The sequence below is a fragment of the Rhinolophus sinicus genome, chromosome 12, assembly GCF_057876585.1.
Source record: "Rhinolophus sinicus isolate RSI-liver-muscle chromosome 12, RSI-T2T, whole genome shotgun sequence".
Classification (NCBI taxonomy): domain Eukaryota; kingdom Metazoa; phylum Chordata; class Mammalia; order Chiroptera; family Rhinolophidae; genus Rhinolophus; species Rhinolophus sinicus.
The window spans coordinates 6,159,902-6,176,946 of NC_142512.1; the positions used below are offsets into that span (position 1 = coordinate 6,159,902).

Below are 17,045 nucleotides of genomic sequence, written 5' to 3' on the forward strand. Positions count from 1 at the left end.
GGGCCTGAGACAACCAACCGTACCAATAAATTCCTCTCCACGACTCCAGCGAGGCAGAACACTTGCTGCTCTAGTGACTCCCCTTGGCGGGGTGGGGGTGGGGTATAAGGGAGTATGTCTGTGACTATGGGAACCATCAGGTCTAGCACAGGGCGTAGTTAAAGCAAATCCTTAAAGCAGGAACAGCCAATTAGCAAATTCACTGATTACTCTATTTACGTTTGTGTGGTCAATAACTTTCCAGGTTCATAGGTGTCAACCAATGAATGTATGGACCAGTCCCAGTCCATTTCTATTTCATAAAATAGATGATATGAAATTAAAAAATACTCATGGAAACATAAAGCATGTGTTTATTATTGCTATAATCAAGGCAAAATCTCTTAAACAATTGGCCTTGATAATGGAAGTAAATCAGAACCATTATTCATGAATTTACAGTTTGTTGTTCCTTGCTGTTCAGACTTCATAGTTTCACACACACCATCTACCACAAGACCTTTATTACACAAGAGGAAGAAGCAGCAACTTGAAATCACAAAGCATGGCTTAACTCTTTCCCTAGTTACCCGGCTTCAGACCAATCATTTACTTGCTGTGAACCTGTTTCATCCTGTTTCAAAAAAAAAAAATGGAGAGGGGAGAAGAGGCCAGAATGAACGCATCCCCTTGGAGATCAACTGAGTCAGCATAGGTGATAACTGAGAGAATGTGAACGGAATTGCCCTATACACTTGAAAAAATTATACAAACTAGAGTAACACCAACACCAGTGCTTATAACCCCTGCAAAGATGGACAAGATTCCTCACTACACAGTCGGCACTCCTGGCAGCCCTCGTGATAGTCACTGAGAGTCTGAAATCCTGGGGCAGAGCAAAAAGTACAATGATCAAGCCTCCACAATCACTGAGGAAGGACCTGGCTTGACAAGCCATGGAATATGGACCCAGTTTTACCCTACAAATACTTTGTCAGTTTTATTTTACCTTAATATACATCTGTACAGGCAATAATAAAAAGACTATTGCACAACAATTCGGTGAGTTTTACCTAGTTTTAAGAATAATGCATGCAGTTACAAATGAGAGGTAGAAACACTGTATTAAAGACCTAAAAATACAAACATCATATAAATAAATGTTCAAATTAACTGCTGGAATTTCATACAGATAAATAAGATAAAAATTACATTACTTTGTCAAAGTAAAGGAAAACCATGTTTTTGTTTTTATCAGTATGCTAAAATTAGATTAATGCCAAAGAGCTTCTGTGCAACTTGTCAGAATTCAGATTTATTATCTAAAAGGATTAAAATAAAAGGATTAAAACTGGAGAATGGTTTATTCAAGTATTCAAGCAGGTAAGTAAAAGAAACCTAATAATATCCAACATAGGAACCATTTCTGAAGGGATATTAACTGCCCACCTCTCCATGACTAGTTATTTGGTGAACTGTCAGGATTAACATGAAAAACACCTATTAGGCTGGAGAAAGCTACCCATTTTCCTAAGAGGAAACAAACCTCATTTTTTACTAACTTCATGTAGAAACTCCACATCATTACAAGCTTTTAGATCACCAACTTCGTTTTGGCCCTATTAAAATTCTTGAGAGTATCTCTTGATTGTTATTTTTTCTAATATTGCCCCAATAAACCTAGCCTTTAATAAACCTAGAGGTCACAGGCATCAATGCACATTCTGCATGCACAATAAAAAATGCAACCAAAAGCAAACAATCAGCAACTCAAAAATAGCACTGAGAAAAATCTGTAGGTGTAGATGAATAGGTTAAAAAAATGCAAAGGTTCACATGAACACAAGTTTTTATCATTTAAAAGTCCAGTAGAGATTACATGTGAAATCTGGAAAAGGTATGTGTATATAATCAAGTAAAATATTTTTTAAACAAGTTCATTGTGCCTCAGTTAGTTTTAAATTGCAAAATCCAATACAGAGTTGTTTTAATAAATTAGTGCAATATATGAAAGACTTTGGAAGGTTAACAAGTGTCCATATTAGATCAAATTCAAGATTTCACAATTTCTTCTAAGACCCATCTTTTGTGACGTTTTAAGCTATTTCTTCCTAAGCTGTTTCAGGACGCATGCTCAGATTACGACAAATTTACCCCAAGTATTAGACTGCGTGGATGAGATAAAGATTTTTTTTTTCTTTTTTTTACTTTTATACCTTAGTAAACACATAGAATTTCACACATTGCTCTGATGAACCGAGTGAAGAACCACCCCCCTTTGTTTCAGTCTTAATTATCCTTAAGAATAACTGTACTGATAATTCTACTTCTAAGGTACATTTATTTACCAAGTTCAAACTGAGAGCCAAGTGAAATACTGTTGCTTCTGCTTCTACAAAGAAAAAGGGAAGGGGTGACTTCTCCAATAAGGCAGATTTCCTACAAATATGTAGTTTTGGGATTGTTTTTCCTTTTTGAAATCACTGCTTGTTCTTTGGTAGTCACCAGGTCAGAATCTACAGTTTCCTGGAGATGGGGCCACAGAACCCACACTGTACTCCCAAACGTGTTGCCTCACATCCCACCACTGGTCCACGGGACAAACTGCTCACATGGCCGAGGTGCTATAGCAGAGTGCTGACAATCTTCTTTCAATACTAGATTTATCTAGGAATAAAATAAATTGAATTCATAATAAAAATCATTTATATTTTCAAAACCAAGGAAAGAAAAACTAATAAAAAAGAATCACTAATTCTCTACCCACATCCTCATCTCTGTTCTATTTTGCCCCCAAAGTTAACAGTTCTGTATACTTTTTCTTCTTTCTACCTGGTAATTGATTTGTAGTTTAGTACTGCACATTGGTAAAATTTAGGTTAGCATGTCAAATAAAGAACATTTAGATTTTAACAGCTAGCTTGCTCCCAATTGCTATTAGGTTGGTGCAAAAGTAATTGCAGTTTAAAAGGTTAAAAATAATTGTAAAAACCGCAATTACTTTTGCACCAACCTAATAATTTTAGGATTGCTATCCCCTTGTGACTGTTCTAAGTGTGATTTGACCACATACACTCCAGCGGGTCCACCACAAAACCCAGATCACTGTGCTTGTATTTGACAAGTGATAATTTCATCCTGGTATCCCATCAATCTCCATTCTGCTGTCTATACCAAACATGCAGCACATCGGGTCTTCACTGGACTCTTCAGTCACTAAACCCATGAGGCTTAAAATAGTTGCATTTATTATTATTTAATAATAAAAATAAATGCTCTCTACATGCATGAATACACACCAACACAGTAATGCAGTGTAGAAATCTAAAGACTAATGATAAAAGCCATCAGTACTTTATAAGCATTATCTCTAATCCTCACAACAATTCTACAAGGCGGGCATTGTTCCCTCATCTTTTAGAAGAAGAAACAGACCACAGAAAGGGTAAGTGATTTGCCCAAGATTGGAAAACCAAGATTCAAATACAGGCAGTATGATTCCACACTCTAAGTAGAACTGTACCTGTTGGAGACAACTAAATTGCAATCAATAAAAACATTACTTTCTAGTCAACTTACATTTATGTACACTTTCAATATCTGCAGGGTCCTGGAGAATCTTAGTGAGGCCTTCCAAAAGAAGGGCTGCCTTATGATAGCGATAAACAATATCTTCAGTCTGCTGAAACATCTCATCCAGGGCTGCAGATTGAACCTGGAGCCAGTCAATAAAAACAAGAATATTCTCAGCTTTTCCAAGAAAATACAAATCCATTTGGACAGCACAGCTTTTAAGTGGGATCTATCTAAAATTACATTTTGACAAAATGATGTAATCTACCAAACTGTATCAAATTTAAAGATCATCAGATGAGCGATATAGAGAAGGAGCCTCCTGATAAAAGAGTTATTCTGCATTCAAACACAGCCGTCTTATCCTCAGATATTCATGATTCATAAAATTTATACTTCTAAATTGGCGCTTCTATGATTTCAGTAAAAAGTTTATTTTAAACATACACTTTCAGGCTAGGGTAACCTGGCATTTCATTAAAGTAGATTTTGTTACAATAAAATAATTAAATGATGTTAGAAGTCACTTATCAGCTTCTTCTTTTAGTGAAACAATTGTCTAGTACATTTCATTCAGAGATAATTATTGAGCACTTACTAAGTGTCAGGCACTGAGCATACAAGGAAGGTGAGCTCACAGTCTGGGAGAGATAAGCCTGCAAAACATGCCATTCTAGTTCCAAGGGGCATGTGATATTATAGGAGGAAGTCCCAGATAGTACAGAATATATATAAAGTGCATCTAACTATGGAAGGAAGAGAACATTAGGGAAAGGCTCCAAGAGGTGACATTTGGGCCAAGTCATAAAGAAGGAGTAGGGACAACCAAGATGGCGCAGTAGGTAAATGCTGTTTCCCTTCTCTCACAACCACATCAAAATTACAACTAATCTACAAAACAACGATTATGGAGAATTGCCTAAAGTCAAGCTGAACTGAAGCCTTTCAACTAAGGACATGCAGAAGAAGCCACCTCCAGACTGGTAGGAATGTCAGAGACACGGAATGGACTGGTCCCACACCTGTGTGTGACCATTAAAGATCAGCAAGGTTATTTTGGCTGTGGGGGGTCCCCCATCCCCTAAAGGAGCGAGAGATCCCAGCCCCACCTCAGCCAGGGTTCCAGTGCCAGGGAAAGAAGTCCCCATAATTTTTGGTTGTGAAAACCAGTGGAGATTGTGACTGAGTGAGACAGTGTGGCTGCACCTATAGGCGCGTCTCTTAAAGGGACCATGCATGGACTTAACCACCAACGGAATTGCCCGCTCTGAGTTCAGGGACGTGTGGTGGGGAATTGAGTTGTCTGGCTTGGGACGGGGGCTGGAGAGGTGGCTTTCTCCTGGACGGGGGAGCTGGCAGAAGCCTTTGTTTCTTTGTTGAGCCCTTCCCCTTCTCAATGTGTGAACACAGGTGGCTGCCATTCCTGAGTCTCCACCGTTAGTTTGCCATGCCCTGGCGATTTGAGACCTGGCCCAGCCCAACTTTCCGGCAAACCCAGGCATCTTCCAGCAGCTTTTTCGTGTAGACCGCCTGTCTTAACTCAAGTTGCAGACTTTCCTACGGTCTCTCCAAGGTTCGCGGAAACCAGACAAGCAGCATCTGGCTTGAGTGTGTCCTGTCCCTCTGGCTGAGCAGCTGTAAGCCGGCATTAGTGGCAGCTGGCCTTGGTTTACAGCTTGGCCTCTCAAGGCGCTTCCAAGCATAGCACGGGTGGCAGCCATTTGCAGATTTCTTTCTGGCTTCCGCTACGTAGCGCCAGATGGGCACAGGCGGTGGCTGAAGTAGACCTACAGTGGATCCCCTCTAAGGTGGTCCTGGGGCTGGCACCCCCAGTGGCCAGCTTCAAATGAGCTGGAGCATCACCTAGCCAATTCCAAGTACAACACACCCAAGGGGTGGACTGGGCAGGCACCAGAGTCCTGCTGAGGCAGATCCTGCTCTGTAGGGTCAGCCCCTGCACAACAACTCTTCCACTGTAGTCAAGGCCAGTTCTCACAACCAGTGAGCCCCAGTGTGAGGGAGGTCAGTCCTTCACACTGATGTGCAATTATCAACCAAGGCTCAACTACAAGAGGAGGGCATACACAACCCACACAAGGGACGCACCTGGAGCGCATGGCTCAGGTGACCAGAAAAACTGTGCCACTGAACCCCACAGCACCCCTACTACATAAGGCCACTCTACTAAGACCAGAAGTCATAGCAGCCCTACCTAATACATAGAAACAAACATAGGGAGGCAGTCAAAATGGGGAGACAAAGAAATACGTCCCAAATGAAAGAACCAAACAAAGCTCCAGAAAAAAGAACTAAGAGAAACTGAGATGAGCAATCTACTAGACGCAGAGTTCCAAACACTGGTTAGAAGAATGCTCAGTGACCTCAGGGAGAACTTCAACAGAGAGATAGGAAGCATTAAAATGGAGATGGAAACCATACAAAAGAACCAGTCAGAAATAAAGGATACAATAATGGAAACAAAGAATCAACAGTAGATTAGATGAAGCAGAGGATCCAACTAGTGATGTAGAAGATGAGGTAGCAGAAAACACCCAACCAGAACAGCAAAAAGAAAAAGGAATCCAAAAATTGAGGAGAGTTTAAGGGGCCTCTGGGACAATATCAAGCATACCAACATTCACATTATAGGGGTACCAGGAGGTGACGAGAGAGAGCAAGGAATTGAAAACCTATTTGAAAAAATAATGACAGAAAACTTCCCTAACCTGGTGAAGGAAATGAACATACAAGCCCAGGAAGCACAGACTCCCAAACAAGATAAATCCAAAGAGGCCAATACCAAGACATATCATAATTAAAATGCTAAAGGTTAAATTCAAAGAGAATCTTAAAAGCAGCAAGAGAAAAGCAGTTAGTTACCTACAAGAGAGCCCCCTTAAGACTGTCAGCTGCTTTCTCAACAGAAACTTTGCAGGCAAGGGAGTGGCAGGAAATATTCCAAGTGATGAAAAGCAATGACATAAAACCAAGATTGCTCTACCCAGCAAGGGTGTCATTTAGAATTGAAGGACAGATAAGGAGCTTCCCAGACAAGAAAAAGGTAAAGAGTTCATCACCACCAAACCAGTATTATAAGGAATCTTAGAGGGACTTCTTTAAGATGGGAGGAGGGTTAAGGATGGGTGAAAGGGGAAAGGATTAAGAAGTACAAATTGGTTGTTATACAGTAGTCACGTGGATGTAGGGTACAGCACAAGGAATATAGTCAATAATATTGTAACAACTAGGTATGATGCCAGATAGGTACTAGATCTTTCAGGGTGATAAGATGGGAATGGAGTTAGGAGCAGGGTGAAAAAGGTGAAGGCATTAAGAAATACAAATTGATAGTTAATACAATATGGGGAATACAATCAACAATATTGTAAAGATCACGTAAGGTGACAGATGGGCACCAGACTCATCAGGGGGATCATGTCATAGACTGTGTAGATGCCTGACCTGAAGAGATTCAGTATTCACCTGAAGAGATTAAGTAAAGTAATATTGAATGTCAACTATAACTAAATACATAGGTATGTATAGTCACGGGATGTGGAGTACAACATAGGAAAGATAGTTGATGGTATTGTAACAGCTGGATAAGATATCAGAGGGGTAATAGCTTGGGGATTGAGTTATCACTTTATGAGGGGTTTAAATGTTTAACTATTACATTGCTTTGTATAACTGGAACAAAACGAAAAAAAAAAAAAGAAAAAAAAAGGAGTAGGAATTAGCTAGGTGATAGGAAAGCTGGGTAGGGGATTTCCAGAAACAGGGGACAGTAGTATTATTCACAGGGTTATGAGCATTTGAGTTCTCTCAACGGCACTCTGATTTTCTCTTTAATCATTAAACGCCAGGGCTGTCAGTTCTCCAGTATTCTAACTTACTTGTCAATATGCTCTGTCTCCTTAAAAAAAAAAAAAAAATTAAAGCCACATACAGTAAGATAAATAAAACAGATATAAAAATCAGAGCCTGGAAAAAGAAGGAGAAATAATAAACAAGGAAACACAAGTGCTAATATCTCTAAGTTTGCTAAACAGCCAGGGCAAAAGGAGGAAGTTACTGAAGTTACATGGCTCTTATTATCAGAAAAGAAAGAAGCACCATAATTCCTTAAGGGAGGACAATTTTCCTGGCACAAATTTCTAAAAAAAAAAAAAAAAAAAAACAACAAAAAAAAAACTATCATATGAAGTCTTAATTTGGTATAGAGTAATACAATGCATATTATTCATGTCAACAGCTTATATTCCAAGTTATTTTCATATGACTTTATTATAATGGTTTTCAAAATAAGGCCAAGGGTGTAATAAAACAATACAATTCAAAGTAAACAAATTTAGGGGGAAGAAGGGAGGTCTATTATGTTAATGTGGTAAAATCAGTCAATAATTTAAAATTTCCCCAATTTAACCACTATTCTTTAACAGTTCCTAATTTCATCTCTACTTTAGAGTAATTTTTTTCCCAATGAGACAGAAAATAAATTATTTCCAGTAGTAAAACCAGGGAATTGGAAAAGTAGATTTTACTTTGTGTCTATACTTAAGGTCAGTAAGGTTAGCACATGAATTTTTGTGGCTTAACAACAGTATTTTTCTAATGTTTTATCAAACCACAACTTCTTAAATAGAAAATGCAGCAGATCTGAGCTTTTAGATGCAAACCTTAAAAAGATTATATTATGCGATGTTAGCAATATTTAAGAAGCATAATAAAATTTACCGAATGTGATAACCAACATTACTTAACGTGTTACTTAAATGTTAATTAAGTCTAATTACTCCTTTAGTAAGAGGTAATCACAAAACTTGGAACTTGGGAGTGATAGGGAATAAATTCTTTTTTAATTTTTATTATTTATTTATTTTAAACTTTTTATTTAAGTGTTTTTTTCCAGGTCCCATCAGCTCCAAGTCAAGTAGTTGTTTCAAGCTAGTTATGGAGGGTGCAACTCACAGTGGCCCATGTGGGGATCGAACTGGTAACCTTGTTGTATGTAAAGGGCACTGCACTGCGTTCTAACCAATTGAGCTTATCGGCTACCCCTAAATTCTTTTTTTAAAGGGCTAGATAATGTCAAGTAGATACTCAATTCAAAAGATATTCTTCACGATAAGTAGTATTATACAATATTGAACCTTAAAAAGGATTACCATTTCTACAGCACAATTATAGATGAGTTTCTCTGCAGTTACGCTGTTGATTTCATCAATAAATCTCTGTTTGTCAGAGAAGAAGCGATTCAGCTTTTCTGTAAGTTTCTTGCACATGGTGATGCAGAATTTATATCGTTCATTCAGATTTTTGACAACTGAAAAAAAGTTGAGAATTAATTTTAATTTTCCTCCAGAAATAAGGTCACAGTGACATGCACCTTTCTTACTGATTTAAAGGAAAGTAACACTAAATGATCACTGAAAAAATGACTGGAAGTCAGATTCTTTCATATGTTCTCTCTTTCAATTAAGACGGAGAATAAAGCACTTTCTGACGACTCTCTGTATCAATTAAATAGCAAAAATTAAAAAGAACAGAAAAGCCAGCCTCTTTTCCCATTTAAGAATATTTAATAACAGTGATTTCTCATCAAAAACTTGTTTTTTTAGTGTAGTGGGAAAAGGAGCAGCTCAAGTACCCGAGGAGTCCCGCATTGGCACACTCCACCCATACCTTGTTTCACCGCTGTGGACGGGCTCAGTTTCCCCGACTTGATCTGGGCTTTGGCAAGATGCAGAGATGCTGCCAGTAGCTGTGCCGCTTTCATGTACAACACCAGCTGCTCCACCCGCCTGCACCCAGAGGACAGCAAGCAGAGTGTTATCCTGTGAACCAACATGCCAGGCTCGGCTCTTTACACCTCAGGTCATCATTACAATAGCCTTTCTAAGGGACTGTCACTCTCATTTATATTTTTAATGCAAATAACTCCTGCAGGAGAAGATACAGCATGGAAGAAGACGTGTGTACTTTGAATACAATGATACACTCAGATAAAAATCAATACAATTTCTTTATCATCAAATATCTTTAACAGTAAAATTTACAGGGAAAAGGCAACGAACACTAAAGTTGCAGAATCTCCAAGTCTTGGCTCATGGAGTGAAATCTAGAAAAACGAAATAACTTAGAGACTTGCCTGAAGCTTTTAATAATGAGACACAGTCTTCAGTGGCTGGCCTCATCTCAGCTATGAATTCACAGAAAGCATAAAGGGCCTGGAAATGGATGGCAAGAGGGCACCTACCCCCAGTCTTTGCTCAGCTGGCTGATCTGGTCCACAACCACACTCTCTTGGATCTGGTATAAGGAGACCGCAGAGGTGCAGAGCTCTGGGCTTGCCTCCCTCACGGCTGTCAGGTCCAGCACACACTCGGTGAACGTTAGCATCACATTCAGGTGGCGTAACGTATCTGTGTGTTCTCGCTGCAGCAAAGTCAACTTGTCTTAGAAACTTTGTGGTTGAGAACACGTGTATACTCATTTTTGCATATGAACAATGGCCACTGATAGTATTTTTTTATACTTATGAATATCAGAATGTCAAAGGAGTCTGAAAATCTTAAATTCCAGGAAACTAGTGAGAAAATAAACAGAAATGAAACCCATGTGGGTGTGCACATGTGTTTGTGTGTCTGTATGAGAGCACTCACAAAATTAAGCTTCTGAGGTATGAGGTCACTGTGCTTTTGCCAGAAAAAATGAAATACCGAATCATTAAATCAATAGACAGGAGACAAAAACATGGCAAAATAGATATAAAGATTATAAGGATATTCTGCACACTAAACCATAGTTCTTGACAGTTCAGTGAATTCTACTGACTTATAATTTCAGCGATGCTTTAGTTTCTGGTGGTTTTTCAGTTAACAGTGATTCCTAAAATCAAAGCTCTAAATTTGTGTGATCTTTTCAGTTAGTTAGAGAGGGGAGTATAGATAACACAACAGCATGCATTAAAAATGGATATTCTAAAATTAATGTCTGTTTTTAGCTATAAATGTATTTTTAAATCTCAAATAAGACTAAATTGCTCACTCTCCTTTTATGGTTAAAAAAACCATGAGAGTCATTTTCCTAGGAACAAGAGAATAAACCAATCAACTTTTGAAAGCCTCTCTGCTCTGTGACAGCTTACTGGACTATATGTTCCAATACACTGATGTCCATCGATGATGTTCCACACATATTAGAACACAACTTATGTCTAATTTGATGGAGATTGAAAAACCTCTGAAGATTGCTTTTCCAATCTTAGATTGCATTACACAGTTTCAAAATTACTACTCAATTTACTACAAAACCACCACTAAAATTTTGCATGCAGTATGTTACAACTTTTATGTGAAATACTTTTCATTCACACAAAATAGAAATGTCAGAGGTCCAGCCCAGGGAGAAAATTTATTCTTTAGTTGATCTAGAGAACTAATCATTTAAATTTGAAATGCAGGCTAAGTTAATATTGTATTCAGGGACCCAGAATACAATGCAGTCCACTGAAGGCTGTCTTTGAGTTAAGACTGAGGAATTGAGCTGGTACCATCTTTAGAATCATAAAATTAACTTCTCCTGTTCTGGATTTGTGCTCAGCATGCTTCAGATTATGATGTGTTTTCCCTGTAGAACTGGGTCCATGGAAGTACTGGTCTACAAATGTGAGCCATCCAGTCTGCTTGTCAGGTTTATTTCTCAGTGCTAGTGACTAATCTAGCATTATGGTTTATTGTTTTTTTAAACCTGAATTTAAATTGTATTTTTTTTTTAATCTTATAAACGAAAACAAGCTTTGAGAATAAAAAGTTATGGTTTTAGGACAAAGATTATACTTCAAAAGTCCTGTAAGAAGTAAATAAACTTCAGATTAAAAAAATTAACAACATGAAATCTATACATGTCACCTCCTATCAACCAAAGCTTGTGGATGAGTGTCATGGTCAACATTATTCTGAAAATATATTAGCAATGTTTTTCAAATAGAAAAGGTAAGTTAAAGAGAAGAAAAAAACTTCAGAACTTTCAATAGTATTTTGCTCTTTCCTTATCACTAGAACATTCTCCTATAGTATCAACATTACAATGACATGTCACAACGGTCTCTTTACCTCCATCAGTGTCTCCTCCGGCAGCTCAGGGGCTTCAAAGGTGACGAGCCCTTCTAGGCTGGGGGGTGAAGCACCGTAAGGCACGTATCTCAGGCTAGGAGCTGCCTCTGCTCCTGGAGGAGAAGACCCCCAGCAGGGACCAGGCGGGGAGCCCACACACACGCGGCCACTCGTGGAGCACAGGGAGCCTCCCGAGCTGCTGGAGCCCACTGCAAGGAAACAGGATACGTGGCGCAGAGCCTGGAGTGAGTGCACAGTTAGGGTCCTCCTTGCCCACTCCTACTATAAAAGGAACAAAGGAAACATCAAAAGAAAAGTCACTGGCCCCGTATCTGAACATATGAATGGGTTTTATTTTCCAATGTTCACCTTCATTCCTTGTCTATATGTGTATTTTACAGACATCATCCTAGCTAGTTTTTAAATATTCTGTTTTAAACAAATTTATAGCATATACATTTCTCCCTGTTTCTCCAAGTCTGCAATAGTAGTTCACTAAATTTATATACATAATGCTAATCTGGAGGCATTTATACTATTTCTGATTTTTTTGTATCACAAATAACACTAACAAAATTCAAATTTTTTCCTTCTTTTGAATGATTTATTTGTGGTTAATACTCCAAAGTGGTATTATAAACAGGAATGGGACTACTAGAGAGCAAATATCATGAACATTTTTAACAGCTCTTTCTAAGAATTGCCACTACTTTCTAAAGCAGCCGTGAGTAAGCACACAGATCCCACTAACCCTCAACAATACTGGGCATTACATTGTTTTTAACATTGGCTTAGTTAATAGGTATTTTACTTTCTTAAAATGATATTTTCTTATTATCTAATACTTTCAATAATCTTAAAAACAAGATTAGCTCTACTTTCTCTCTTGTTATCTATTTAGATCTTTTGCTTATTAATCCACTGAATCTTGATTAGCAACCTATTCAGCATAAGAGAACTTAAAGGACACATGTACAATATATAAAATAATGTCAAATGATAACTCATGTCAAATCCAATCTAAATACTTTAAGTTTGGGTATTGATAACCTAGTTATAGAGTATGATAATCTATTTGCCTGTCTAAATGTATATAAGATTAAGTGCAAAGATTGGGACCCAAAGTGAAAAAAAAAAAAAAAAAAGTAAAACTTAGGTTTCTAAAAAAACAACAAAGATAAAATACAACCCATCATTTTCAAAAAATTTACTGGATGTACAAAAGTAAGTTAAGTATAAGCTAGGAAGCACCATATATGCATAGCTGCTTCATCATCAAAGTCACATTTATATTATAATGCTATAATATTATATATTATAAATGTATAATATAGTACTTTTATTTCATAAAGTTTTATTCACAAATATTGCCTCATTTACTCCTTATAACCCTTTAATGTAAAGAAACGACTTATCCCCATATGACTAGAAAAAGAAATTGAAATCCAGAGAGGTTAAGAGACTTGTCTAGGTTACACCATTAAGTCATTATCAGAATACTACCCTCCAAACACTGGCCAAACATTGTAATAAGACAATTCACCTGAGGTTGTTCTTGTTCGAAGGACCATATGGGTACAGGTGGGGGCCACAGCGCTGTGTGGAGGAGATCCTACAGTGAATAGGACAGCCCTGGAACTCGCTGTTGCTCCCACAGGGGGTGCCAGCACAACACCACAGGCTCCTACAGGGGCTACAACAAAAAGTTTACCAAAAGTTATATGACTTTGACAGTGTTTATATTTTGGGGGTGGGATTACAGAGAGACCTTCACTTTTATATTAGGGTTCTTTTTCTTTCTTTCCTTCTTCTTTTTTTTACAGTAAGCATTTAGTACAGATACCGATTAAAACATTTTATAGTAACCTCTTCATGGCTGTGAATCTTCTTTACCCCAAAGCCTAGTATTCAGAGTTACTTCTGTATACTTCTAAAATATATGTACTGCAGTCATACCTACTGAGGATAATTTGAAAAGTGGAAAACAAGAGCAGAGAATAAAAATGTGAGGTAAAGCAGACGGAGATCAGGAGTCTCCATAGCAATAGAGCTGTAGAAAGATACAGAAAGTTGAGTCAAAGTACTCATATGTCTTAGACTCTCACCCTTACATCTGTCAGGAAGAAAGGGAGGTGGGACAGGTGTCAAAGGGGGCCTGATGGGCTAAGCTTGGGCTAAATGAAGAGAAGGTGAAAAATCTCCCATCCACCAAACAGCAGAATCAATAAAAGTTGTCCAAAGCATTTTCACACTCAAGCATCTGAAAAACATTACATTCCTGAGACCACAGAATGGAGGCAGGAGTTAACAACACAAATCATAAGCTTAAAGGAGAGACAATGAAGCAGATAGAGAAACAAAATTGCCTCTTAGTGTCCATCTTGTTTGCAATGGAGCATAACTTAAAGCATTTAATTAACAGCAGAAGAGATGGATCATAAAAATCTTCTAGGGAGCAAGGGAACAGTAAGTGGAAATTAATTACCTAGTATCTATTATTACACAAGATGTACAAAATGACATAGATATTCTCTTTACTTAATGTAATATCTCCATGATTTTTAGTAGGTATAAAAGTATATGGTCATGGGTATATATTAAGTGCCAGTGACCCTGTTTTGCCCCTAAGGTCTTAAATTTTTCCTACTATCAACAGCTTTTATTTTCAGAAACTGAAACTTCATAATTAGAAAAAGAAATCTATAATTTCAAATGATTATAATAAAATTTATGTGGAAGAGAAAAAAAGGAAAAAGGATAAAAATTGCCAAATACATATTTTATGCCTAAATGTTAGGAAAAATACCTGATTTCAAATCCATAAACTTGGACTTAAATTATTACACATATTCCTGTAGAACTTATAAAATCATTAAATGTAAATTTATTTTTAAGAAGAATGAGACATAATATGGTCACTCAGGAAAGCTGTTTTCAAAAACTGTCCCACTTCTAGTGACTCAGTGACTTTTGGTTAAAAGCACGTAAAAAAAATGACTTCCGGAAGAGCAGTGAAGTGTGAGGAGCAGCACCGCAGAACTGCCCCCCAGTGAAACAAGCATAACTGGTGACAATTATTTTTAAAAAAACAACCATTTAAAGTCTCTGGAAATTGTCCTAGGGCATACAGGAAATGACACATTTATTAAAAAATATCTACTACATCTCAGTAAGAACTGTCTCCCTACCCAGCCCCTTCTCATGGGGTGGAAGTTCTAACCTAGGCCAGTAGATCAAATACTAGGGCCCTTACTTCTCTCACCTCAGTTCACTTGTCACTAAGGGCAGAGGTTCCATGCTAGTAGAGACAAGCCAAGAAGGGCTTCCACCCCTACCAGCACCTAGCTCACAAAGCAGGGGTGTCACTCTAAGAGAAATGGGCCACTGTCATCATGCCCAGCTTTAGAGTAATGGTGCACAGGATTTCCCGGCGGCTGGAGGAGGCAAGAGAACAGATAATTCTGAAAATCTCCCCAAGGAAACTGACTTTACTTGAAAGAGATCATGGGGGACTTTACGCCCAAAGGCACTGTCAAAAACAACGAAGACTATGATGGTAAGAAATAAAGAGCAGCTGGCAGCTCTATGAGAGGAACAAGCTAACAAACACAGACCATGTAGAGGTTTAACAGAGAGAACCAGGGAAAGAGACAGCTAAGAAGAGCCCTCCTATGGTCAGAACAAAGCTCAAAGAAGACTCACTTTAGACACAACTTCTGCAAAAGGGCCAGAATTTAATGAAACAAGACCATGGAACAATTTATGCCCCAACAATTTACTTTCAAAAATAATACAGCTATCAGTTGGCAATCAGTGGAGGCTACTAGCTTGGTGTGATACCAACAGAGGTAGATAGTTTGAGAGATCAGAGAAATAGTCAGTCCTGCTAAGACCATTGTCACCCCAGGGTAACTGTACAAATGCCTAAGGCTGTGCCCTTTGAGGAATGACATCAGAGGCTTTATACTATAGGGTAAATAGACTTCACTGAAATAGTCCAGCCAAGACTAAACAAATAAACAAGCTAAAAACAACAAGCCGAAGGGTGGGGGACTAGAGGATCAGCATCCAGAATTACTACCCAAATAGAAAATATCCAGTTTCCAACTAAAAAATCATGATATAAGCAAATAAACAATAAAGAGTTACCATACACAGGAAGTTAAGCAAGCAACAGAAACTGCCCTTGAGAAGGCTCAAATGTCAAAATTAGCAAAGACTTCATTTTAAAGCAGCTATTTTAAACATGTTCAAGTAACTAAAGGAAAACATGATGACAATGTCTCAACAAATGGAGAATATCAATGAAAAGAGAAATTATGAAAAAAAGAACCAAATGGGAATTCTGGAGTTAAAAAGAATAACTGAAATGAAAATTCACTACAGAGCCTCAACAGCAGATTTGAACTGGCAGGAAAAAAAAAAGTCGATAAACTTGAAGATCAATCAATAGAGATTATACAATCTGAAGAACAGAGAGAAAAGAGAATGAACTGAAATGAACGAAGTCTTAGGGAAATATAAGACACCATCAAATGTATCTATATATGGATAATGAAAAGTACCAGGAGAGGAAAGAAAGCAGCAGAAAAAATATCCAAATAAATAATGCCTGAAAACTTCTCAAGTTTGATGAAAAACATTAATCTACATACCAAAGAAGCTCAACAAACTCAAAGTAAGATAAACTCAGAGATCCATACCCCGAAACACCACAGTAAAACAGTAAAAGCCAAAGACTAAGAGAAAATCTTGAGAATTCTCACACACAAAGGAACCCAGTAAGATTAACAGCTAACTTACGATCAGAAACAATGGAGGCCAGTGGGCAGTGAAATGTCAGATTTAAAATGCTGAGAGAAAAACTGACAATCAATCAAGCAAAACCCTTTAAAATATGAAGGCAAAATAAAGACATTTCAAAACAACCAAAAGCTGGGAGAATTTGTTAGCACACCTGCCTTTTAAGAAATACCAGAAAGCGATCAAAATGGCGGCATGAGGTGAGCCTCTGTTAAGCTCCCCTGGAATTTACAACTAATCGAACAACAACTCCACAAAGGACTCCCTGCACAACAGACAGGCAAGACGAAGAGGCTCACTACTGAATTCACCTACAGGTGGGAGAATTGCGCGAGCGGAGCACGGGAGGAGGGAAGGGAGAAGTGCAGAGACGGAGCCGCGTGGGCGCAGGACGCAGACCTAGCTCAGTGCGCCGAGCTTGCTGCATCCTGGAACTACCGCAGCTGCAGGAAAGGGAAGAATTCGGACTGCTAGGGCTCCACTTATGGCCCACAGGGCTGAGGGGGCAGCATATAACATGGCTGAACCCAACGCTCACGGCAGAGACCTTGGAAAAAAGACTGAGGGAAGAAG

General features: G+C 38.2%; 1 protein-coding gene across 1 annotated transcript in view; it reads right to left on the reverse strand.

The window, feature by feature from the left end:
- Positions 1 to 335: 335 nt before the first annotated feature.
- ULK2 (unc-51 like autophagy activating kinase 2) overlaps positions 336 to 17,045 on the reverse strand; it is a 95,598-nt gene continuing 78,888 nt past the window's right edge. Inside the window, exons 21-27 of the mRNA XM_019757412.3 lie at positions 13,213 to 13,362; positions 11,670 to 11,878; positions 9,812 to 9,990; positions 9,238 to 9,356; positions 8,721 to 8,878; positions 3,559 to 3,694; positions 336 to 2,646 (exon numbers count right to left, since the gene is read on the reverse strand). Coding sequence (XP_019612971.3) covers positions 2,588 to 2,646; positions 3,559 to 3,694; positions 8,721 to 8,878; positions 9,238 to 9,356; positions 9,812 to 9,990; positions 11,670 to 11,878; positions 13,213 to 13,362 — 1,010 coding nt within the window. The 3' untranslated portion in view covers positions 336 to 2,587. The remainder of the gene's footprint in view (positions 2,647 to 3,558; positions 3,695 to 8,720; positions 8,879 to 9,237; positions 9,357 to 9,811; positions 9,991 to 11,669; positions 11,879 to 13,212; positions 13,363 to 17,045) is intronic.